The 23,570-nt window shown below is 65.8% G+C and overlaps 1 protein-coding gene across 2 annotated transcripts; it reads right to left on the bottom strand.

The window, feature by feature from the left end:
* Positions 1–5,377: 5,377 nt before the first annotated feature.
* THBS2 (thrombospondin 2) lies at positions 5,378–23,559 on the bottom strand. Of its 2 annotated transcripts, none has more exons than XM_036425556.2 (22): positions 23,461–23,559; positions 21,623–21,696; positions 20,796–21,349; positions 19,700–19,784; positions 19,104–19,300; positions 17,314–17,454; positions 16,669–16,765; positions 16,339–16,509; positions 16,057–16,233; positions 15,326–15,499; positions 14,749–14,876; positions 14,514–14,669; positions 13,887–14,105; positions 13,265–13,372; positions 12,540–12,699; positions 11,860–11,978; positions 10,755–10,989; positions 9,948–10,175; positions 9,379–9,650; positions 8,934–9,031; positions 7,957–8,096; positions 5,378–7,014 (listed from the first exon to the last, which is right to left on the bottom strand). In XM_036425556.2, the coding sequence occupies exons 2-22, from the start codon at positions 21,672–21,674 to the stop codon at positions 7,007–7,009; spliced, it is 3,519 nt and encodes a 1,172-aa protein (XP_036281449.1). In that variant the 5' UTR covers positions 21,675–21,696; positions 23,461–23,559; the 3' UTR covers positions 5,378–7,006. The 2 variants fall into 2 exon arrangements, with proteins under 2 accessions (XP_036281449.1, XP_045433049.1); XM_045577093.1 differs by lacking the exon at positions 23,461–23,559 and adding an exon at positions 22,392–22,643.
* Between the last annotated feature and the right edge of the window lie 11 nt (positions 23,560–23,570).

Here is a 23,570-nt window from a genome sequence, read left to right as displayed (position 1 = left end):
CCTCAACAAGCCTGGAGCAGGCGGGCTCAGCTGTGTTTCCACTGGCCCAGTATCCCGGCCCAGCTGAGGGCCAGCTGCTTACACCAGACCGAGTGAAGGAGTGGGGGTCAGGCCCTCCCTGAATTCACCCCCCCCCCACACACACACACACACACACACTGCCTATCGGTGCTGTCCAGTCAGAACGGACTCCTGAGCAGATGGGGTGGCTGGGCACGCCCGGGAGCTGGAGCCTCCCTCTGCTCCAGCGTGACCTGGCCAGCCGGGGCGGCGGCCGGTGACTCCATGCCCTTAAGTAACTGGGGAGACGCCGAGGCAGGCACATCTCCTTGGGGTCCCGTCCGTACGGCCTGAGGAGCCCTGTGCTCGCGACGGCTCGGCTGGGTTCCTGGGTGCCGGGCTGTCGGGGGTCTCGCTGTCGGTGCAGCTCACCCTCAGGAGCGGCACCTCCTAGGCCGGGCCATGGTGACCGTTTGCAGGTTAGGTCTCATGGGACACGCTCACAGAAAGCTTTCACACGAGGACGGTCGATGGACATACTCGTGTTTGAAAACTTGCCCCGAGAAATGTTGGATTGACAGATGGGACCAGCACGGCCGGGAAGGAGAGAACGGGCTCAGCTGGGCGCTCGGGGCTCGGTCAGAGGCCCTCGGTTCATGCTCATCGCCCACTCCGGTTCCTCAGAACTGGGTGCAGGGCTGGGCAGGGCTGGGGCGGGACTCAGAGCCACGGTTCAGGAGTCTGAGCGTGAAGGCCGGGCCGGGAGACCAGGACGGAGGGGGCTGTCCCAGCACCGGCCACGGAGGGAGGGAGTGCTGGCCCGTGGGGAGAGCACACGGAGGGCCCACCATCCCCCGCCTTCCTCGGCGATGGCCAGAGGGTGCCCCAGACTGAGCCAGCGGTGAGGTCACTGAGCATCATGGCTCAGTCTGCTGACGGCATGAGGATGTGCTGGTCATGGAGGCGGCGGGTCCTCTTTCTGCCGTTAAAACGCCTCCAGGAGTGGCTGCGAGGCAGACTGCCATCAAGCTGCCCGCTGGCCGGCGGCTCCGGCTGGCACGGCTCCGGCTGGTGGGTCCTGGGGGCGGCCTCAGAATGGCGGCTGCTCTATTCCAGGCCACAGCGACCATGTGGCCTTCACCTCTCATGTCCCGTCTCAAGGACCCACCTTGAGCTCAGCACTTGGCAGCTGCACCCCAGGCACCTCCCCAGGGCTGCCCGAGCTGCTGCATCTGCCTCTCCTGTCCCCAAACGCCCCTGAGATCATGCCCACTCCCACAAGCCTCTGACACGTAGAAACCATAGGGTGAAGAACATGCTATCGCAGGCAGATAAAAAACGGAAAGTTTAAGCAAAAAGGAATCCGAAGTAGCAGCCCACACCGGGCAGGAAGCCCGCTGGAACTGCTGCCTCTGCAGCCGGAGGCGCCGGCGGGACATGGGCGCCCCTTGGCGGGCGCTCCTGTGGTCAGGGGGGTGGGGGGAGGACCTGTCAGAGGGAGAAAGGAAGCGGGCAGCCAGGATGTTTAACTCGGGTTGAAGCTGCTGAGCGTGGCCAGGCGAGCACGGCCGACCACAGGACGCCCACGCAGCGTGCTTGAGCCCGTGTGTGCGGCGTGTGGCTGGCTCCACCAGAGCCGTCGTCCGGGCTCGAGGAGGTGAGAGCTGAGCAGGGAGCTCAAGTGAAAGGGGAGCCCCCGGGCGTGGCCCATCCGAGCTGCATCTCCGTGTCACACCCTCTGCCACGTCCATGACCTCTGCCGAGGGCAGCGTCAGTCGCGGCCCCTGGAGACAGTGACAGCGAGCTCCGCGGCCGGGAAGGCACCTGCGGGCCCGCCCCGCAGCCCTCACCCAGGGAGGGGGTGGGGGGCCATGAGGCTCTTTTACCAAATGCCACTAACTAGGCTTTCCTTTCCTGTGAGAAAAGCAAAATGTGGAACGGTTTTGTTTTGAAATTCAAAAGCTGCCTCTTCCAATGTAGCTGGGAGGCCGCACACTGGGACACTCCTGGCTCCGCACGGGAAGGCTGTCTCTGACCGCGAGTCGGCCCTCTGTCCCCAGGAAACCCCGAAAGCACCTGCCTCTCGGGGTTCAGGAAGCGGGGTCGATGGGGCTGGACCCCGGACTGAGGGAGCCTCAGCACAGCGACCAGGAGGCGGCGGGTCCTTCCCGGCGTCCGCGCACCTCCCGTTCCCTGCGGGCCTTCCTGGGCGGGAGGTGGGAACAGGCGAGGGACGGCAGCACCCGGGCCACATGGAAAGAGATGCCGGTTTTATTGCGAAACGAGTTAGGAACAGGCAGGTGCCCAGCAATTTCTGTCCAAATTATCCTTTAGACTCACAGCTCGGCTTTTTACTCTGAAAGCTGTAATTATAACTTTCTGAAAATGCATCCCATTGACATCTGTCTCCAGTGCTGGGTCTGTGACCTTTCGCACTGTGTGGACGACGTTCCCCCTTGGATAAAAACAGTGAAAAATAAACACTATCCGTTAAGAACAATTACGGAGGGCTTTGTGTATCTATCTCCTTGGAAAACAGCTCTCCGTGGGTGAGGTTCCGTGGCAGCGTGGCCGCGCGCGGGGAGAGCTGTGGCTGCTGCAGGCCTCGCGCCGGGACGCCGTGTCCGAGGTCCCCCCCGCACGGGAGCTGGGCTCCAAGGACCCGCCCAGCGCGTCCCCGGAGCACCCCGTCTCTCTTCTGGGGCCCTTCTTGTCTGGGGCCCTTCCCACAGCTCCGAGCGCACCTGTGGCCGGATGGGCAGTGCGGGAGGGTCCTCCAGCTGGAGCAGCCCCCTGAGGCACGCTCTGGGACTTGAGACGTCTGTGCTGCTCGAGGCGGAGAAGCAGGGACTGGTCTGCGGGTCGCTCCCAGCCGGGTCCTGGCGGTCGGGGTCCACGGTCTGTGCGTCCTCCCTGGTGCCTGGCCGGGCCTGGGCTTCGACGAAGGACGGTGCTCCCACCCCTCCCTCTGCAGGACTGCAGACATGGAGTGGATCTCTCCCCGTCAGGCACAGGTGCCGGGCGGGGCTGTCAGCCTCCCTCCCTGTTGTCTGTGATGGGGACACGCACACCAGTGACGTCACGTCCCCGCTCCCGCTCCCGCTCCTGGAGCAGCGTGCAGGTTCTGCCAGAGCACGGGGACCCTCCGCGGAAGCGGAAAGGAGCTCTGGGCCCCTGGGTCCCAGCCCAACAGGAAGAGCTCCCGTCACAGCCTCTCGGAAGACCCTTCTCAATGTGTGTTAGCCTCTGGGGTGACTCAACGGCAGGACCAACGAGACGCCAGGCCAGCCGGTCCTGTCGCGCCCGGAGGCCGAACAGAACGGTCTCCTGTGAAAGGCCGCTGCTGTCTGCGAGCCGTGGGCGGGCCTTCCCGTTTTCACCCTAGCGGTGTCTGAGCCGCACTCCCGCCTCCTCGGGGCACCGACCGGCGTGGGATCTGGCACAGGCCATCCCCACGTGCCGCTGTCGGAGGAGCATCAGACGGGTTCCCACACGGCCGCCCCGCCCACATCCCGCTGGACCGGCACCGGTCTCCAGCCACACCGGTGTGGCCGTCCAGTGGGTGTGAGGTGCTGCTCGCTGCATCGTTTCCCTGGTGACGTCGAGATGTTTCCATGTGCTCACTGGTCATCGGTGTGTCTTCCTGGGAAAAATGTTTGTTTAAATCTGTTGCCCATTTTTTTAAATGGAGTTTTCTGCCTCTGTGTTGGGTTGTCTGAGTTCTGTGTGTTCTAGACACCTGATTCTTACAGGTACGTGCTTTGTCGATATTTTAGTAATGGGTAATTTGTCTTTTTGCCTTCCTAATCAATTTATCCACTGTTTCTTCCGGGCGAGTGCCTTTGTCTCATTTAAGAACCATGGTCCAAGGTCATCAAGGTTTGCCAGGGCTTCTGCCTGTGTTTGGTGGTTTTGCTCTGATGTTTAGGTTGCTGACTCGTTTTTTACTTTGTATGTGGTGGGCTGTGAGGGGTCAGCACTACTCTTTCGCACGTGGGAAGAGAATGCGTGTGTGAGTTTATTTCTAGACTCGCTCTGTCTGGGTCCGTAGGTTTGTCCTGCTGCCAGCACCACAGTCTTGAACACTGTAGCTTTGTAGGAAGTTTTGAAATCAGGAGGGGTGAGTCCGGTGAGTTTTTATTTTTCAGAATCTTGGCTCTTCAGCGCCTGGTGGCCCATATGAGCCTGAGGCCTCTCCGTGTCTGCGCGAGGCTGTTGGGGTCTGGCTGGAGCTGCGGGAGCTGTGGTGCCCAGACTCTCCACCTTTCACAGGACGCCCCGTCCTCGTTACTCTCACAGTTTACATTTTCCTCTACGGGGTCTTCACTCTCGGCCGGAGCCGTTCCAGGTGCATTGGGAGCTGTGGTGAGTGGGTGTTCTCTCCTCTCCGCAGACTCCCTGTTTTCCTGCTCCGTTAGATACAGCCGGCATGCAGCGTTGTGTGAGTCTCAGGGTCACACCCTCTTTCAGCCCCAGAACTCACGGCGGGGCAAGGAGCTAGGGGTTAAGAAGAATCCCCTGTGAAGCCCTGTGGACGAGGGGCTTTGCGCAGCGATGGACGTGGAATAGTCAGTGTGACGTTCCCTGTCCAGCAGCACTGATCCCCCTGGAGCGGGCAGCTTGACCCTGCTGGGGCTGCCAGGGCAGAGCCGGGCCCACCCCCCCAGCTGGGGCACCAGGGTCAAATCTTCGTCACCATTCACCGGCGTTAGCCTGGTGCACACCCTCCCCTCCGGTAACCCCACGGGGGCGGGTCTGCGTTTCTGTCTGTTCCCTTGTCTTGTTGGCTTTGTTGCTTTCAAGTTCAGGTTCCGCCTGTGAGGGACCCCAAGCGGGTCTCGGCCTTCTTGTCCGACGTCTTTCAGGAGCGATGCTCTCTGCTCTGCAGCGTTCCGCCTCTGACGGCTGAGTGGGATCCCACTGTGCTATGCACACACATTACAACGCAGTGTGTTCCTGAAACCTTAACATAAAATGAAAAGTAACTCCGTCGTCTTACATAGGGAAAATCGTGTGTTTTGGTCTAACCAAGGACAAGACGATTCCACAGGCAGGAAAGAATCCGCTGGACGTCCGTATAATAAACACTGGACAGTGAACAGTCCCTGACACTAAGCGCAGTCACGCTTTATTGTGCCAGCATTTCCCCTTTCTACGGTCCCCCATACCCTCTCTTCAGCCCGAAGCCACTGCCCAGACCAGCCCTCAGGACACCATGGCTGGGCCAGGCCGCCTCCTGGGATCTGTGGCATGTTCACGGGGTGGGGTGGGGCGGGGCGGGGGAGGGGGCAACGGCAAACCTCCCATTGGGGTATCCCCTTCCTGCCCTCCTCCCCCTGGATGGAAACTTCTTTTTTAAAAAAGGGAGAGAGATCCATTTCTGTAAAACCTTTTACAGTTTATTTTCTGCTGTTCATCGTTAAAGTATAAAATGAGGCTCCAGCTAAGCCCAGGGTCCGTGGCGAAGCGCTGACCATGTGAACAAATAAATAAACATTTACAGTCTTTGGCAAAACAAGCGAAGTCTCATCAATCTGTACGAGAAAATTAGAAAAAAAAACATAAATAATTTACAAAAAATATGGTACATTCTAATATTCACATCGCCATCCCACAGCTCTGTGGCCTTCCGCCCACGGCAGGCCTCACCCCCCACTCACGTCTGCCCCTGTTGTCGTGGGAACAAAAGTCCACAGAAAAGTGAAAAGTGCAGCAGAGTATAGAAAGCCAGCCTCAGAGGAAGCAGCAAACAGGCTTTATCAGTGAAATGTGAGGTGAGGCAAGCACTCGGGGGCTCGAGACCTGGCCTCGAAGGAAATGTGAGCAGAAAGGAAGGAGTTGGCCCGTCGGACAAGACCAGCTTCTCTGCTGAGACAACCCCTGCAGGAAGGTCACGCGGCTCCAAGCACCAACGAGCCCGGCCCGGCGCGGTGCCGGTCGCGGCAGCTTTGGCCAGACCTGCTGCCGCGTGAAGAGGAGAGGACGGAGGAAGGTCGCATCAGAGCCACCAGCCACGCTCATCATCGTTTATTTATCCCACCGCGTTTTACAGCATGTTGTTCTGACCACAGAAGTTACCGAGCCTCGGATTTTGACAGGAAGATCTGCTGTAACCACCTTGATGTTGTCATGTGCTAGTCAGGTGCTTCTAGACCTCGCCCGCCCGTGTGTCCCTGACAGGTGTCAGGTGAGTCCTGTGATGGACTGCCTTCTGTCTTCTTTCAGGAAATGCTGGCACAGCATGTGTCTGGACCTCAGTGAAACCCATCACCCATCAGGTGCAGGCAACTCTGCCATGGTTTCAGAGCCTCGACTGGGAGTCAGACCGGTGGACACTGCCCATCTCTGCCTGCCTGGCCTCGGGGCAGAGGTGGGAGAGAAGCCAGCCCCGTGGGAGGGCACCGCCAGGCCCCACCCAACCCATGTGCCAGCCAGTGGGCAGGATGTTCCCTCCTGGGCAGACCCATCTCTGCCGAGGGGGCGCTGTCACTGTAGGAAAGATTAGGGGAGGGGTTTGCCTTGCCTGGCCATGCCCCACTTCAGCCCTGAGGGAGCCTCTTCCGTGGGAGCTAACGTGATGTGAGCGTGGACAGCCCCACGGGAGCAGCAGCAGCTGGGCGTGAGGCGTGTGGGATGTGCTGCCGCCTGAGTGACGATAACGTCCCGCGCACAGGATGCCCTTCAGCTCCGTGTGCACGTAAGCACGGTCGGCAGCCACACTGTACACGCACCCGTCTTTCTCTTTAAGCAAACAAGAAGCAATGCCACGGGGGCGACCACACCACGCAGTCTCGTGTGCCATCACTGCTTCCTGGCGGGCTGGGCGTCCATCTTTGGGCCCATTGGCATCTGCCCTCTGGAGGCACTTGGGCTTGGGGTTGAAGGAGGTGAAGAGCCGCTTGAAGTTAAGGTCAAGGTCAGGAGACGCTGCCAGAGAGAAGCCAGGGACCAGCACGAGGAGGGTCTAGTACGGCATCTACAGTGCGAGCGGAAACGCGCGTCCAGTTCACACATCTGGAAAAACAGTCCGAGGTTAGGATGGCATTTGTCTATTCCATTTTCTTTTACCTACAACCTAAAATGCCATTATTTTAATTTAAAAAAAAAAAAAAAAGACATCCATGTCCCACCAGCGTTGCTCAGGGGTTGAGTATTGACCTATAAACCAGGAGGTCACAGTTCGATCAGGGCACATGCTCGGGTTGGAGGCTCAGTCCCCAGTGTGGGGCATGCAGGAGGCAGCCGATCCATGATTCTGTCTCATCATTGCTATTTCTCTCTCTCCCTCCCTCCCTCTCTGACATCAGTAAAAGTACATTTTTAAAGAGACGTCCACACGCAACTGGACGATGCATGGATGCAGACCTGCGGGGAGGGCACCGATGTGCAGAAAGGCCACTGGCACCGGACAAGGACGCTGACCAGAGGCAGGAAGGTAAGTCAGCCCTGAGCCCTTCCTCGGCCTCAGCGTCTGTGTCGCGTGTGTCTGAGCAGCCGCTCTGAGCCGCCCTTGCCTCGTGGTGCAAGCGGTGTTTTCTGGTCCACATGGAGGCGTTCGGCCCGGCGGGAGCCGGTTCCCTCCAGGTCAGTAATGATTTGAGTCAAATGCCCTTGTAGAAAGAGCTCCGAGCCTCCTCCCTGCCTCCCCTCCTCGCTCTTGCGGTCTCTCCCTCCCTCTCGCTCTCGCTCGCTCTCTGCCCTTCACAGGGCAGTGCTGTGAAGTCCCATCAGGGGCCTGGAGGTTAGAAAGCACCGGACGTGTGGCGGGTGCCACGGATGGGTGGGGCTGTGAGCGTTTGCTTAGTGTGTGGCCTCCACATTCCACTTAAACTGTTACAACAGCTCGAGCTGAGCAACCAGCATCTGCCAGGCAGGCCGAGCCCTCGCTCACGCCGCAGCCTCGTGGTCAGCCGCCCAGGTGCCGCCGCCTGCCTCCGCCTGGCCGTCCTCACCCACCTCTGCACTCGTACTTCAGGTCCGAGAAGTAGACCATTTCTTGAGAGAAGACAAACAGGCCGAGCCGCCCGCCCGCGTAGGTTTGGTCGTAGACCGGTCCCGAGTCCGCCATGACCTGCTTCCCTTCGTGCACCAAGACCCTGCGGGCGGGCGGGCGGGCGGGGGAGGGGTGAACTCGGGGAGGGCTCCTGGGGGAAACTGCTTGCTCCTGGCCGTGCCCCAGCCGCGATTCCAGCCTCACCCCCATCCCCATCCCCTCCCTGCACCCCCTCCTCATGCCGCAGTCTCTGACCCAGAGCAGGCGGTTGGCCACGTCTCTGCCTTTCAGAGCCAAAGACGGTCCGTAGTGAGCAGCACGTCCTTCTGTCCCTCAGGAGCGGCTCACCTTATGTAGCCCGTCCGGGGCCCGAGGTTTGGGGGGGCAGGGGGACTCACCTTATGTAGCCCGTCCGGGGCCCGAGGTTTGGGGGGGCAGGGGGACTCACCTTATGTAGCCCGTCCGGGGCCCAAGGTTTGGGGGGCAGGGGGACTCACCTTATGTAGCCCGTCCGGGGCCCGAGGTTTTGGGGGGGCAGGGGGACTCACCTTATGTAGCCCGTCCGGGGCCCGAGGTTTGGGGGGGCAGGGGGACTCACCTTATGTAGCCCGTCCGGGGCCCGAGGTTTGGGGGGGCAGGGGGACTCACCTTATGTAGCCCGTCCGGGGCCCGAGGTTTTGGGGGGGCAGGGGGACTCACCTTATGTAGCCCGTCCGGGGCCCGAGGTTTGGGGGGGCAGGGGGACTCAGCTCTGTAGCCCCTCCTGGGCCCGAGGTTTGGGGGGGCAGGGGGGCTCAGCTCTGTAGCCCCTCCTGGGCCCGAGGTTTGGGGGGGCAGGGGGACTCAGCTCTGTAGCCCCTCCTGGGCCCGAGGTTTGGGGGGCAGGGGGGCTCAGCTCTGTAGCCCCTCCAGGGCCTGAGGTGGGGGGGAGGGGACTCACCTAATGTAGCCGGTCCGGGGCCTGTGTGTCAGGTGCCACCGGTAGGCAGTGTAGTCCTTCCAGCCAATGTTTTTGGGGTCGTGCCACAGCGTCCGCACCTGAGGGAACATCGCCCGAGTCCTGAGTGCAGTCACAACAGCAAATGGGAAGGGGGCATTGCTCTGCGTTCCAACCCGAGAGCCCACCCATGTACTAAACTCCAGGGCGGATGGAGAGTTCCCGACAGGGACCAGGATGTGCAGTGCTAAGAGCACAGCCCTGAGCCGGGACCCTGGGAGAACACCTCCTTTAAACCATCTCCCTGTCCAGCTGGCCAGAGACTCGCCCGTCGAGTGTACAAAGTGCCCGCGCGGTGCCTGTGGTTAGGGGAGACTCGGTAAGGGTTCACGCTGTCGTCACCGGGCGGAGGACAGAGAGGAGGAGTGTCCTCGGCGTGGCGCCCTACCTGCCCCGCCGTGTTCCCCGTGTGCCACAGCGCGTTCCTCAGGTGCTCGCCGGTGCCGGTGGTGGAGTTGACCACCTTGAGGGACACGCCCGAGTAGCCGTAGGCGCGGGTGGGCTGGTCCTCCCAGTAGGTCTGGGTCACCTGCTTCCACATGACCACGTAGAAGCGGCTGCTGGACTGGTAGCCGAAGACGAAGCCCGCGTAGTCGTCGTCCCGGTCCGTGTTCACGTAGAAGGTGCCGCTGAAGTCCACCGGCCCGAACTCGTCGAAGCCTGCGGAGGGGCAGGCGGAGGTCAGAGCCGCTCGCGCCTGCCGCCGGCTGTGCCGCCCCACCGGCTCTGTCCCCAGAGCCAGCACACGCACCGGCTGCTCCTGCAGACACTACGGGCCACAGCCACACGCGCCCCCCGCGTCATGGTCATGAACAGCTTCCAAGACAGCCTTCAGAAGCGAGGGCGAGGCGAGGGCCAGCTCTAACTGCGGGGGACGGCCACGGGGACGGCCACGGGGACGGCCACGGGGACCCGCGCCCCCCGGGCTGTAAGGAGCAGCGTGGGCCCGAGGCTCACCCACGGCGATGCCAGGGTCCGAGTTGGCCGTCTGCACCAGCTCCTTGCCCTGGTGGCGGATGACCCAGTTGGGGTCGATCTGCGTGGTGCCCTTGGGGTCCAGGTGCACCATCTGGAAGTTCCGGAAGTCGGTCTCGCTGATGGCGCTGTTCTCGGGGCACACATCGTCGATGTCGGGGACACTGTCATTGTCGAAGTCGTCCCTGCAGGCGTCGCCCCTCCCGTCACCTGCCCGAGAGGAGAGGGGCGTGAGGAGGGCCACGCCCGCCCGCCCGCCCGTCACCTGCCCCAGGAGGAGAGGGGCGTGAGGAGGGCCACGCCTGCCCGCCCGCCCGCCCGCCCGTCACCTGCCCCAGGAGGAGAGGGGCATGAAGAGGGGCACGCCCGCCCGCCCATCACCTGCCCCAGGAGGAGAGGGGCCTGAGGAGGGCCACGCCCGCCCGCCCGTCACCTACCCCAGGAGGAGAGGGGCCTGAGGAGGGGCCCGCCCGCCCGCCCATCACCTGCCCTAGGAGGAGAGGGGCCTGAGGAGGGGCCCGCCCGCCCGCCCACCACCTGCCCCAGGAGGAGAGGGGCATGAGGAGGGGCACGCCCGCCCGCCCGTCACCTGCCCCAGGAGGAGAGGGGCCTGAGGAGGGCCACGCCCGCCCGCCCACCACCTGCCCTAGGAGGAGAGGGGCCTGAGGAGGGCCACGCCCGCCCGCCCACCACCTGCCCCAGGAGGAGAGGGGCGTGAGGAGGGGCCCGCCTGCCCGCCGTGGGAGCCGCTCTCGCCGGAGCCGGGCGGGCGCGCCCAGGCACACGCACCGTCGGCGTCCTCCTGGTCGGGGTTGGAGACCAGCCGGCAGTTGTCCCGGTCGTCGGGCACCCCGTCGTTGTCGTCGTCCGAGTCGCAGGCGTCGCCGCGGCCGTCGCCGTCGTGGTCGGCCTGGTTGGCGTTGGCGATGTAGGGGCAGTTGTCCTGGTTGTTCTGGTGGCCGTCCTCGTCGATGTCCTCGTTGTCGTCGCACTGGTCGCCCACCAGGTCGTTGTCCACGTCGAGCTGGGCACAGAGACCGCCGTGAGGGCTCGCCCGGGCTGCGGCAGGAGGGCTCCCGAGACCACGCCGTCCACGCCGCCCGGTGGAGCCGGGTCTCCCTCCCGCGCTCTCTGCCGGCCTCTCCTTAGGGAGACGGGAAGCTTCCGGAACGAAGCCCTTTCTGACATGGTCCGCAGTCACACACGGGTGGGCAACGGCAGGTTTACCGTTGTTCGTACGGGAAATAACACAACAATAAATAATAACGCAAGAATAGCCCTGGCCGGTGGCTCATTGGTTAGCATGCCAGCCCATGGACTGAAGGGTCGCAGGTTCGATTCCTGGTCGAGGGCACATACCTCAGTTGTGGGTTTACTGTTTGCCCCAAGTCGGGCCCCATGTGGGAGGCAACCAGAAGATGTGTCTTTCTCATGTCAATATTCTGGTCTCTCTCTCCCTTCCACTCCCTCTAAAAGTCAATGGAAGAATATCCTTGGGTGAGGATTAGAATAACAACAACAATAATATTGCAAAAATAACCTCTGCTCCATGTGCTCACAGCTGTAAACCCACAGCTGCCCGCCCTGCGTCCTGCGAGCTACATCCACGTTCCCACGTGTCTCCCGAGGCAGCTCTGGGAAAGCCAGCGCTGGCTGAGCCAGGGAAGTGCGTGCAGACAGCGTGATGGAGACAGGAAGCCTCCGACCACACGGCGAAGCCTCAGTACATCCAGCCGTGGCCACCAAGGCGCGAGGGCCAAGCGTGGAGGTCAGCTCGGCACGTGTTCCCGTGTCGGGCCTTGGCCGAGCTCGGGGACCCTCACAGGGACGTAGTGCATTGTGTCTGAGGCTGAGAGGCCCCGCCCGCCCCGCCCCGATGCCCGCCATCGCCCACCTGGTCGGGGTTGTGCACCAGGGGGCAGTTGTCACAGTGGTCGCCCACGCCATCGCCGTCCGTGTCCCTCTGGTCCGTGTTGTAGACGTAGGGACAGTTGTCCCGCTCGTTGAAGACGTCTGCGGGGGAGAGAAGCACTGAGCTCCATCACCAATCCCTGACAGCCAGGCTCCCGCTGGCGAGCGGCGAGGGAGGACACTCCCGTTGGCGTTCAGGTTGCACCGGGTGGCCCCTGGCTGTGCCCGGCCAGCCTGTGAGTCGGCGGTGCTATTCTCCGAATAACCACTCAGGACACGCCCTGGAGCACCGTCTCCACATGAGCGGGAAGGAGCGGGCACACGCGGGCTTTCAGCTGCCACCTTCGCCCACAAAACTGAATCAGACCGCGGAGCCATTGAGAGGAGCTACGGAGAGACAGGTTCCCAGTGGACCCCAGCGTCAGTGACGAGGCAGCAAGCACCCCAAACCAGGAGCCCAGGAAAAGGTGAGACAGGCCTGGGGCGGGGCAGCCGGAAAGGGCAGAGGCTGCGCCCCGTCCACGGCCCGGGACTGACGGGCGGACGAGAGCACTTGGGCGCCTCTGGTCCCGGCCCCGGGGCGCGCTGAGCGGGTCCAGCAAACAACAGATGTGGCCACCCTCACGCCCAGTCTCAGGCCGTGCGGTGCGGACGCGGACTGACCGTCGCCGTCGATGTCCACGGAGCAGGCGTCGCCCTCGCCGTTGTGGTCGGTGTCGATCTGGGCGGGGTTGTGCACGTGCGGGCAATTGTCGCAGCGGTCGCCCACCTCGTCCTGGTCGTAGTCGAGCTGGCGCGGGTTGAAGAGGAGCTGGCAGTTGTCCTGCAGGGAAGGCGGGGGAGGAACTAGAGAAGCAGCCAGCAGACACACCGTCCAGCAGAGGGCGGAGGTCGGGCTCCGCACGTCCGCACGGGTGTGGCCAACCCAGCACACTCCTGACCTCAGACCGCTTCCTCCTCATGTGTGCACCTGCCTCTCTCTAGTGCAGAGATGACAGCACACACTTCCTGGTGAAGGCAGGGGCGTGAATACGAGCGAGCTAATGAGTGAGTCTGGGCCAGCAGAAGGCAGGTGCACAAAGCTGGGAGGGAGCGCTGGTGTCGTCTGCCCCGCAGGTCCGGTTAGTGTGGCTGTGACGCCTACACATCGCCACAGGGCCTGTGTCGCGGTTTCTGCCCAGCCCCGCCCACCGCTGCGCCACCAACGAGAAGCAAGTTAAACGGTGAGCCACACTTGCAGCCGGGCACCCGGCAGCTCCAGGCTGGGCCGTCCCTCCCTCGTCGGTGACGGTGACACAAGCAGGAGCCTGTGCAGTGTGAGGCTCCCGTTCCTGACCCCTCCCCCGCTCCTGACCCCGGCGCAGGGCTCCGGGGACACGGCCACCCACCTTCTCGTCGCTGACACCATCGTTGTCATCATCCTCATCGCAGGCGTCGCCGATGCCGTCCCTGTCAAAGTCCTCCTGCCCGGAGTTGGGCAGCAGGGGGCAGTTGTCCTGGGCCAGAGGAAGCACAGGTTAGGACCCCGGCCCTTCCTCCAGGAAGCGCAGTGACAGCTGGGGACCGAGATGGAGCCTCCTGTCTGTCGGCTTCGCGGGAGGGCCGCCCGGGAAACCGCATCACCACCCTCAGAGCAGAGACCGCAGGCACGGCGGACCCTGTGAAGCTGCCCAACGCCTGGGAGGGACAGCCGCTCCGAGAAAACATGGATGTGGACAGAGCCATACTGACCCTTCTCCTTCCCGTCAGCGTCAGCTCATCCACCAGGAGGCCCCAGCTCCCGGCGTCACCACGGGCCCGGCCAGTCAGGGACCCTGTGGCCGACGGCTCACAACCCAAGCTGCCCTGGGCCCACCCTTCCCGGAGGCAGGGGCGTGTGTAACGCTCACCGCTCCGGTTTCATAAACCTCACAGGCCAAGGCCGGGCTGTGCAGACAGCGACGGGAGGGGACAAAGCGCCCGAGAGGGCCGGGGGACAGTCCCCCAAACGGGGCCCGGCCTCGCCCTCACCTTGGTGCAGTGGTAGGTGGCGTTGGTGGCACAGACCAGGTTCTTGTTGGGCCAGCCGTCCAGGTCTGAGTCCTCCCCGCAGATGAGCCCGTCGCCGGCGTAGCCCGTCTGGCACTCGCACTTGTACATGGGGTCGCTGAAGTGGCCCAGGTAGATGCACTCGGCGTGCCGGTGGCAGCGGTGGGTCTTGTCCTGGCATGGGTTCTCGGGCTCACACACCTGGGGGAGGGCACACTGGTGGGACCCTGGGAGCCCGGCCCCACCCTCGGGGTCCAGGCCACATGCTCAGGACTGTGCGACCTTCCCGGGGCCTCCCTGGGGTGCCTCCGAGGGACAGGCGCTGGGGCTCTGCTCCTTCGGAGCCACCGGAGCATCGAGCGCTGCCGACACCTGCCAGAGCCCCGGACGCCGGAGCTGCTGACGCAGGAAATCTGAGCTGGTCCTCGCGGCCCTGTGGCCGCCGCTGAGCCTGCCCCCGCGTGGTCAGCTCTCGAGGGCAGACAGTGGATGTGGATCCATCTTGCCCGTCTCCCAGAACGCTGCCCTTCCCCCTTCTGCACCCTCCGTCTCCCAGATCCTGGCCGACGGTTTGGAAGACTGAGTCACCAAGGGCCGCGCCCTGCTCACCTGCTTCCCCGTCTGGGCGGCCTCCAGGCCGACCCCGAAGGGCTGGGTGCCCTTGTAGCGCGGTGGGCAGGGCAGGCAGTGGAACCCGGGGTCGGTGTTGACGCAGCGCGGGGACTTGCTGCTCGTGGAGAAGCAGACGTCGGTGACCAGGGCGCACTGTGGGGACAAGCAGGGGTGAGCCGCCCGCCCGCCCGCCCGCCCCTGAGCGCCCTCTGCCTGCCCGGCGGGCGCCCACCTCGTCCAGGTCCTCGCAGTGGGTGCCGTTGCCCAGGAAGCCCACGGGGCAGGAGCCGCAGGACCAGGAGCCGTCGGGGAAGCTGTTGCACTGGGCGCCCGGGAAGCAGGGGTTGGACAGGCAGCCGTCTGCGGGGAAGCGGGCGGTCAGGCCCGGGGGGGGGGGGCTGCCGCAGGACCGGCCCAGGAGCCCCTCGGACTCTCCTGCGCCCGGAGGCACCCGGCAGTCAGGGCTGCAGCGTGGTTGCTGGAGACGGGCGCGTAAGGGGGTGACACACACAGTGGGGACACCGCGCATGGGGAGGGGGCCGGGCGCCACGCAAGGGGTCCCAGCACAGACGCCTGCCGTCTAGCCCCCGGGCACACGCTGAGCCACGAAGCGGGGGGAGCACATGTGCAGCACAGGCTCCTTACACGCGTGCAGCCTGCGCACACGGCTCTGCGTCTACAGAACCGCGGGTGCGGAGGCGCCTGGCTCGGGTCGGGCATGGGATCTGTGCTGCGTCCCTGTTGTACGTTCTCTGCACCCCCTCCCTTGGGCCCGGCCGAAGCCAGTGGCCACTCGGCCCGGCTCGCACCTGCGGGGCAGCCCCGCCTGTTGCACATGTGCTGCTCCGTGCGCTCGCCCACGCAGGCCTTCCCTCCGTGCTGGGGCTCCGGGCTGTTGCAGACGCGCGTGCGCTCCCGGATGCCGCCGGCGCAGGTGACGGAGCAGGCGGACCATGGGGACCAGGGGCTCCAGCGGCCGTCGACTGCGGGGAGAGCAGGGACGGGACGGTCACCCGGTGCCCTGCGGCCGGGCGGGCAGCCGTGATGCGGGTCTCGGACGCGGCAGAACGGTGAGAAGCCCTTTGGTGACCGAGGTCAGGGCCCCGGAGCTGAGGGTCTCGGGAGAGAAATCAGCCCCTTTGGGTGTGGAGGGGGCGGGGCTGCAGGGACCTCAGTCACATGTGGAGAGGTGTGACCTTGAGGTTCAGTGCTGATCGCCCCACGCCTTTCTCTGCGTGACAGACACTGGGAGCCAGGCTCCCGAAGGAGGTCCTGGGGGCCCACATTCTCTGTCCTGGAGTCACGCCCAGTGGCCGGCCGTGGCCGGCACCTCGTCTGGGCATCAGCTGCGCCCGTTCTGGTTCTGGTCCCTGCGCCGGTGCAGACGAGGGCAGTGCCAAGCCCGGTGCTGGGCACCAACACCCAGGGCTGCCTCCAGGCCAGCCAGCGAGGGGACTGGGCTCCTTCCACCTCCCGGGCCTGCCAAGCCCTGGTCCCAGCTGCCCCCACACGCCCGCCCCGCCCGCCGCCTCCCACTCACCCGGGCACGGGGGTCCCTGGCAGCCTTTGGTCTCGCGGCCGCTGCCCTTGCAGCCCTTGCCCCCCATCTGGGGCACCGGCGAGTTGCAGAGACGGATCCGTGTGATGTTGCCGACCCCACAGGTGGCGGAGCAGGAGGACCACGGCGACCAGTGGCTCCAGCCGCCGTCCTGCCGGACTAGCACATGAGAGGCGTGGGCGTCAGCGGCCGTCGGCCTAGGGGGAGGGACCGGCGGAGCCCATGGACCCACCCGTCGGAGCAGACCCGGGCCCCGAGACTCACTGCGGTGGTCGCACTTGCCCAGGCTGCAGGCCCGCGTCTGGATGGAGGGCCCCAGGCAGGTGTTGCTGGTGACATCGCAGGACCTTCCTCTCTGCTGGGTGCCGGGCCCACAGGTGACGGAGCACTGAGTCCACTCCGCCCAGGGCGACCAGCCCTCCTCGCCGTCCGCCACTGGGAGGGAAACGAGCCCGTCAGGCCTCCCGGGGCGGCCCGGACAGAAGCCTTGTACCTAAGTTGAGGCCTGGCAGATGCTGCTGATCCCTGGGCAGCGGGTGGACAGCGGGTGAAGCCCTGGGCTCCCCCGAGGGGACGGCGAGCGCCCGCACTCACGGGGGAAGCAGGACGGGCAGCAGTCCCCCTCCAGCAGCGACGGGTTGGCGCAGGTCACCGGCGGGCAGGAGATTTGGTGGCAGACGGTTTTAAATTTCTGCGAGGAGAGAAAGGCGCTGGTGCAGCCTCGGAGTAGTCAGCCCCGGGGCTGGCAGGGTGGAAAGGCCCCTCGAGTGGGCCCAGCAGTCTCCACCCTGCAGACCCTCAGTCACCATCCCGGCACCCAGAGCTGGCCCCTGGGCCCCACCTGCCTCCCCCAGAGCCACGGCCACGGAGACCGTCCGGCTGGGGGCGGACAGGCCTGCGGGGAGCTGGCGCTGTGACGTCGAGGCACCATCCAGAGACCAGTGACGGGAAACGCGGAGGAGGACCGGAGTGACCCCGGGCCAGGCCGTGGGGGGGGCCGGCCGCCCGGTGTCTCAGCTGAGCCTCCTGGCCCTCACCGGGCTAGAGGCCGTCTGTGGCCACTGGTGACCTGGCCGCCACCTCCCCCCGGACTTTGCTTTCTTTACGCGCAGAGCAGGGCGGCTGATGGGCGTCATGCTGTGGCCACCTCCCCTTGCCCGAGCGCACTGCCCCACCCCCGACGGCCGCGGAGGCCGCTGCCGGCCAGGGCCAGGGCTGAGGCGGCGGCTGTGGCCTCACCTTGCAGGTGCAGCGGGTGCAGCTGTCCACCACCCAGGTCTCGTTTTCCACGAAGAAGCGGCCGTCCTGCCAGCACGCGGACATGTTCCTGGTCTTCGGGGGGCCGCCCATGAGCTCCCACAGCACCTGGTTGTCATCGGACTGGGAGCCGGGTGGGTTTGGGACAGACGGGAGCACTCGGGTGAGGGACGGACAGGCGGGAGCACTCGGGTGAGGGACGGACAGGCGGGAGCACTCGGGTGAGGGACGGACAGATAGACGGGAGCACTCGGGTGAGGGACGGACAGATAGACGGGAGCACTCGGGTGAGGGACGGGCAGATAGACGGGAGCACTCGGGTGAGGGACGGACAGGCGGGAGCACTCGGGTGAGGGACGGGCAGGCGGGAGCACTCGGGTGAGGGACGGACAGGCGGGAGCACTCGGGTGAGGGACGGACAGATAGACGGGAGCACTCGGGTGAGGGACGGACAGGCGGGAGCACTCGGGTGAGGGACGGGCAGGCGGGAGCACTCGGGTGAGGGACGGACAGGCGGGAGCACGCGGGCGGGGGACGGACAGGCGGGAGCACTCGGGTGAGGGACGGGCAGGCGGGAGCACTCGGGTGAGGGACGGACAGGCGGGAGCACTCGGGTGAGGGACGGACAGATAGACGGGAGCACTCGGGTGAGGGACGGGCAGGCGGGAGCACTAGGGGGAGGGACGGGCAGGCGGGAGCACCCGGGTGAGGGACGGACAGGCGGGAGCACTCGGGTGAGGGACGGGCAGGCGGGAGCACTCGGGGGAGGGACGGGCAGGCGGGAGCACTCGGGTGAGGGACGGGCAGGCGGGAGCACTCGGGTGAGGGACGGACAGGCGGGAGCACTCGGGTGAGGGACAGGCAGACGGGAGCACCGGGTGAGGGACGGACAGACAGGAGCACTCGGGTGAGGGACGGACAGATAGACGGGAGCACTCGGGTGAGGGACGGACAGGCGGGAGCACTCGGGTGAGGGACGGGCAGGCGGGAGCACTCGGGTGAGGGACGGACAGGCGGGAGCACTCGGGTGAGGGACGGACAGGCGGGAGCACTCGGGTGAGGGACGGGCAGGCGGGAGCACTCGGGTGAGGGACGGGCAGGCGGGAGCACTCGGGTGAGGGACGGGCAGGCGGGAGCACTCGGGTGAGGGACGGGCAGGCGGGAGCACTCGGGTGAGGGACGGGCAGGCGGGAGCACTCGGGTGAGGACGGGCAGCGGGAGCACTCGGGTGAGGACGGGCAGACGGGAGCACTCGGGTGAGGGACGGACAGATAGACGGGAGCACTCGGGTGAGGGACGGGCAGACGGGAGCACTCTGTGGCCGTGCTTTCTGTGAAAGGACCCCCCATGGCCCAGCCAAGCGGGCACCTCACTGTGTCCCTTCACCTGACACGTGCTCACCACCCCACCCCACGCTCCTGGTGGAAGATTCCAGAAGGAGTCCTTGGCCTTGCTGTGCCCGTTCCCTTGACCCCCGGGGTAGTCGGAATGGGCCCGGCCCTCGGCCATGTGGGGGGCAGGGGGGAGGGCCTGGCGCAGTGAGGACCGGCCCGGCCCTCGGCCGTGTGGGGGGCAGGGGGGAGGGCCTGGCGCAGTGAGGACCGGCCCGGCCCTCGGCCGTGTGGGGGGCCGGGGGGGGGGGCTGGCGCAGTGAGGACCGGCCCGGCCCTCGGCCGTGTGGGGGGCAGGGGGGAGGGCCTGGCGCAGTGAGGACGGCCCGGCCCTCGGCCGTGTGTGCCGGGGGAGGGCCGGCGCCCCGGCTCGGCACCCACCACTTTGCGGAGGCTGTCGTGCAGCTGGTTGACGACGACGCGCAGCCCTGACAGCTCGTGGGCCATGCTGCCCAGCTCCTCGCAGGAGCGCTCGCACACGCCCGGCCGCTGCGCCGCGCTCGGGCCCACGTAGGCCGTGGTGACCGCCGGGCTCAGGTGCAGCGTCTCCGTGTTCTCGCCGATGGCGTTGGCCTCCGCTGCGGGGGTGAGGGAGAGCCTGGTCGGAACCCCGACCACGGGAGGACCGCCCCCTCCTGACCCGCTCAGACTCGGCCTGAGCCGCCCAGCGGGGGTCAGACGGCCGGCACCCACGGGGCCGGGGCCGTGCTCCTGCGTGGGCACCGCGCTCCGGTCCCGGCACGTCCCTGACTCCGTCACAGCTCTGCACATCCCAACAGCTCCCCTCCACCGCCGAGTGCCCTCCTCTTCGCTTGTCCTCGTCCTTGTCCTCTCAGGCTTCTGCTGCTGCCGCACAGCGCGGTCTGTCGAGGTGGCAGCTGTGCAGATGCTGTAGTTTCTTCCCAGCCCCCATTCTCACGCACACGCACACGCGCAGAAATCCGCCCGGTGGGGAGTGCTGTTCAGAACACACCTACCTGCCTGGCTTTGCGGACAGCCTCTCCTGCTCAGCACGTCCTCCACGGAGCTCTCAAACACGAGGTAGACGTTCTGCAGCAAGCCCTGCGTGGCAGGAGGAACACGGGATGGCACGCCACACGAGGAGGCCACGCCACGTGGGTGGTGTGAGAACACGAGGCCTCTGGACACGGGTGTTTCTGAGCCTTCACACGCGGCCTGGCGCCTGAGGGCGGGGCACCTGTGCAGCTCCACCTGAAGGCTGTCCTGAGCTGTTCTGGCTGGGGCCTCTGTGAGGACAGCAGCCTTAGTGCCCGGGGACATCTGCTGGTCCAGCACAGACACAGCGAGATTAGTGCCCCCACAGCCCGTGTCCGTGCCTCAGCCCTGGGGCAGCTCAAGCCAGGGGAGCTTCTCACCCCAGCCGTGACCCTGACCATGACCCTTGGCCTGGCCACCAGAGATTGACCTGGTAACCTCTGTAGGCCTTTTACTCAAGTGACCGGGTGAAGCACACACTTATTTCCAAGGAGCACAGTGTCTGGAAGGGACGGGCCCGCTGGCTCCATCGTGGTCCTTCCCGAGGCGTTTAACTGAGATCACTCGGTGTTGCTCCCTGCCTTTCCTTAGGACAACAGCGGTGCCCCGGCCTCTCGTCGTGTCAGTAACGAGGCGGCTCGGGGAGGGGGCTCGGCACCGTGAAGCTGGCCTGGGTCCCGAACATTGGGTCAGATCCCTCGATCACATGAGCCTTCGTGCTGTTTGTGCAGCTAGGAAAGGCCACCTGCAACACCGCTCTGCTCATTGCTGGCATTGTGTGTGTGTGTGTGATGTCTGTGTGAACACCTGTGCACGTGTGTGTCATGTTTTGGGGTATAGGTGTGAACATGTGCGTGGGTCTGGTGCTTGTGTGTGGCTGTGTGCACAGGTATTCAGGTGGGTGTGCATGAGCACGTGTGGTATTGAAGTGGCTGTACATGCCTATGCATGCCCACACGTGTGTCACCATGTGTACACGTGTGTGTGCACATGCCTGACCCACTCCGACTCAGGCGTTGTACCAGGAGATGCCGTGCCGTCAGCTCCTCAGCCCCGGTGCCTCTCGCGCATACGCACCCGGAAGTGGCTGTCGCGGGCGGAGCCTTTGGCCACGTACATCCTGCTCTGGTCCGTCTCCAGCTGCTCGTAGAAAGGCTCGTCCAGCGCGAAGCTGTCGATGAGGGCGCAGCCCACGTGCAGGCTGAAGGTCTCGCCCGCCACCTGCACCGTGACGTTCTTCCACTGGGCGTCGGCCAGGCCCACGTCCTCCAGGGACAGCACGTGCTGGGCGCCGTCCGCCCAGTAGGTGAGGTCCAGCGTGTCGGCCGGGCCGTTGGAGACCAGCTCGAACTGCCGGTGGGCGCCGGGGCCCTCGAGGGCCAGCAGCGTGCCCCGCGTCGCGCGGTCCTGCCGCAGGCTGGCCGTCAGGAAGAAGCCCTCCCGCTGCCGCATGAGCCGGGCGATGCGGCCCAGCTGGTCGGCGCCCACCGGCGGGATGTAGTCAAACCGCACGAAGCGGTAGGCCGGCACACGGGCGTCGGGCCCCCGGAACTGCTTGGCCCCGATGGTCTTGCGGTTGATGTTGCTGATGCTGAAGAGGTCGAAGGCCGTGTCCTCATCCTGGTCACCGGCTGCCCGAGGGAGCGAGCGGAGTTATGGCCGCGGGGCAGGGGCGTCCTTACGTGGTGCAGGTGGGTTTACCGTGCCAGAAACCAACGAGGCCACCGACCCCGGGTCCCCTTCCCTCCCCCCCAACGGGGCAGTGCTTCTGTGGAGCCTCGAAGGGGGTCCCCAAAACAGCTGGCCCGCTTGATGGGCCAGCATATCACCAACGACCTCACTTGGTCCAGCCCCCCGCCCCTCAGGTGACCCCTCATCCCCAGCGCAGGGTCGGCCAGACTCACCCTGGGCTCCGCAGGAGGCCCAGAGGGCCGGCAGGACCAGCGCCCAGAGCATCCCGCCTCGCGGCTGCCGGCGCCTGCAGACGTCAGAGCGGTTAGTGAGTGCAGACGGTGCGAGCTCGACCTCCCACTCGACGGTGACCAGAAGCTGCCAGCGGCGTGGAGTGCTCGGTCATAAGCCGTCTGGCCGTGTGCGGGAGGTGGAGGCGGGGGAGGGCGTCCTCCCCTGTGGCCGCCCGGGGAGGGGCCGCCAGGACCTGCAGAGGGACTGGGCTAGAGCAACGTCAGTGTGTGGCCGTGATCCCGGAGGCGTGCGGAAACCACGAGACGACAACGCCACGCATAACTTCCTTAAACACAGTAAACACGCACTGCACGCCGAGGAGTGAGCGAGTGTGGAGGACCGTAATTCAGAAACAAGTCACGCGCCTTGGAGGCGGCCCCCGGCTGGCGCCGGTCCGCAGGCCTGTTTTTCCCTTCCCGGGATTGTCGGTTGGCCGCCTCGGCAGAGGCCGGGCCAGCAGTCAGGAGACCTGGCGGCAGCGGCGGCTGCAGTTAACCCCGCCGCCTCCCGTCCCAGGTCTGGTCCTCGTCCCGGAGGGCTGGGCACCCAGGCCCCCCTCCTGTGCCGCCCGGGCCCTGAGCCCGATTTCTCTCCGGGCAGGACTGCCGAGCGAGGTGCGGTCTCAGTACCGAAGCCCAAGGAGCTGCCTCTGTAGAAATTCTCAGCGGCCCCGTCTCTCCGGGGACACACACACACACACACACACGCCTGCTTTACGCCGTCAGCCCCCGAGGAGTCGGAGCCTGGCCCTGGGAGGCAGCACCGGGGACGGAGAGCCGGGCAGCGGCCTGAGCAGAGCCTCTGAGCGGGTCCCCGTGCAGGATGGGAAGTCGCTCTTTAGCGTGCCTGCCTGTCAGCGTGTGAGGAGTGTGCAGTGGGTCACAGAGCACAGCACCCACACGTGTTGGGCACACGGCCACACGCTGGACACGCACTGGGATGGCCCGGGCCGTGGCCGTGAGCTAGGACAGCAGGCTCCTAGGCAGATTGGGGGACCGGAGCAAACGCCGTGTCCGCGCCGCTCAGCACACCGCCCGACTGGTCCACGCGGCCGGCCTGCCCTGTGGCCCCGCCCCCTGCCCCGAGGTGCCTCCGCCCCGCGGACAGCGGTGAGGCTGCCCATCGGACGCGAACGACACTCCTGGGCGGCTCCGCGGCCGGGCGTGCACAGAGGAAGGACCCTGGGCTCCCTGAGCAGAGTGCGCCTGCCTGCCTGTCTGTCCGCCCTGGGGGAGCCAGGGTCTGTCTCACGGGTGGAGACAAGCGCCAGCACACCTGGGGCACGGCCGCCCGCGTCGGCGGCTGCTCCGCGGCGCCCCTCTCCGCCCGCCCAGCAGGAGTGACCATGGGAGTGGCAGCCTCCCTGTCGGTGCCGAGACCCAGGGCTGCGCTCGGGCCCCTGCCCCAAACAGCTGCCGGCCGCCCGGCACCTGGCCTGGCTCCTCACCGGGCATCAGGAGCCGCTCCTCGGCGGCCGGAGTCTGTTCCTCCGATTGTTCTCCAGTTCCCAGAACCGGCCCCCTAACTCCTTCTCGGGCCCCAGGGCAACAGACCGTGCAGAGCTCCCTGCCCCCGTCCCCGGCAGGTACGTCCCTGAAGCCACTGGGGGGGGACGCAGGTGCCCAGACAGGCCGAGCCGGCCGGCCCCCGCCCCTCCGTAACCGCGGGCAGGGCGGCCACGTCCACCTCCCCCCGAGCCCCCTCTCCCTCCCCTCACCGGCAGCAGCGTCTCCTCCAAAAACTAAGTGAAACCAACCAGCAGTGAGACAAGTCTTACCGGGGGAGAGGGCGGCGCAGGGCTGGCCGGCGGGACGGCGGGACGGCGGGCTGGGGCGGGTGGGCCGGGGCGGGTGGCCGGCCAGCTGACGCGTGGGGGGCGCACTGGCC

The sequence above is a fragment of the Pipistrellus kuhlii genome, unplaced genomic scaffold (assembly GCF_014108245.1).
Source record: "Pipistrellus kuhlii isolate mPipKuh1 unplaced genomic scaffold, mPipKuh1.p scaffold_m20_p_82, whole genome shotgun sequence".
Classification (NCBI taxonomy): domain Eukaryota; kingdom Metazoa; phylum Chordata; class Mammalia; order Chiroptera; family Vespertilionidae; genus Pipistrellus; species Pipistrellus kuhlii.
This window is presented reverse-complemented; position numbering and strand designations above follow the sequence as displayed.

Bases quoted from the DNA above. Each gene is read 5' to 3' on its own strand.
- THBS2 (XM_036425556.2), bottom strand. From the start codon at position 21,674: ATGCTCTGGGCGCTGGTCCTGCCGGCCCTCTGGGCCTCCTGCGGAGCC. The intron at 12,700-13,264 runs GTGGGTGGCCGT...CCTTCCCTGCAG, and splicing joins ATGGTGTCAGCGACGAGAAG to GACAACTGCCAGCTCCTCTT. The intron at 9,032-9,378 runs GTAGGGCGCCAC...ATGTTCCCTCAG, and splicing joins CGGGGAACACGGCGGGGCAG to GTGCGGACGCTGTGGCACGA.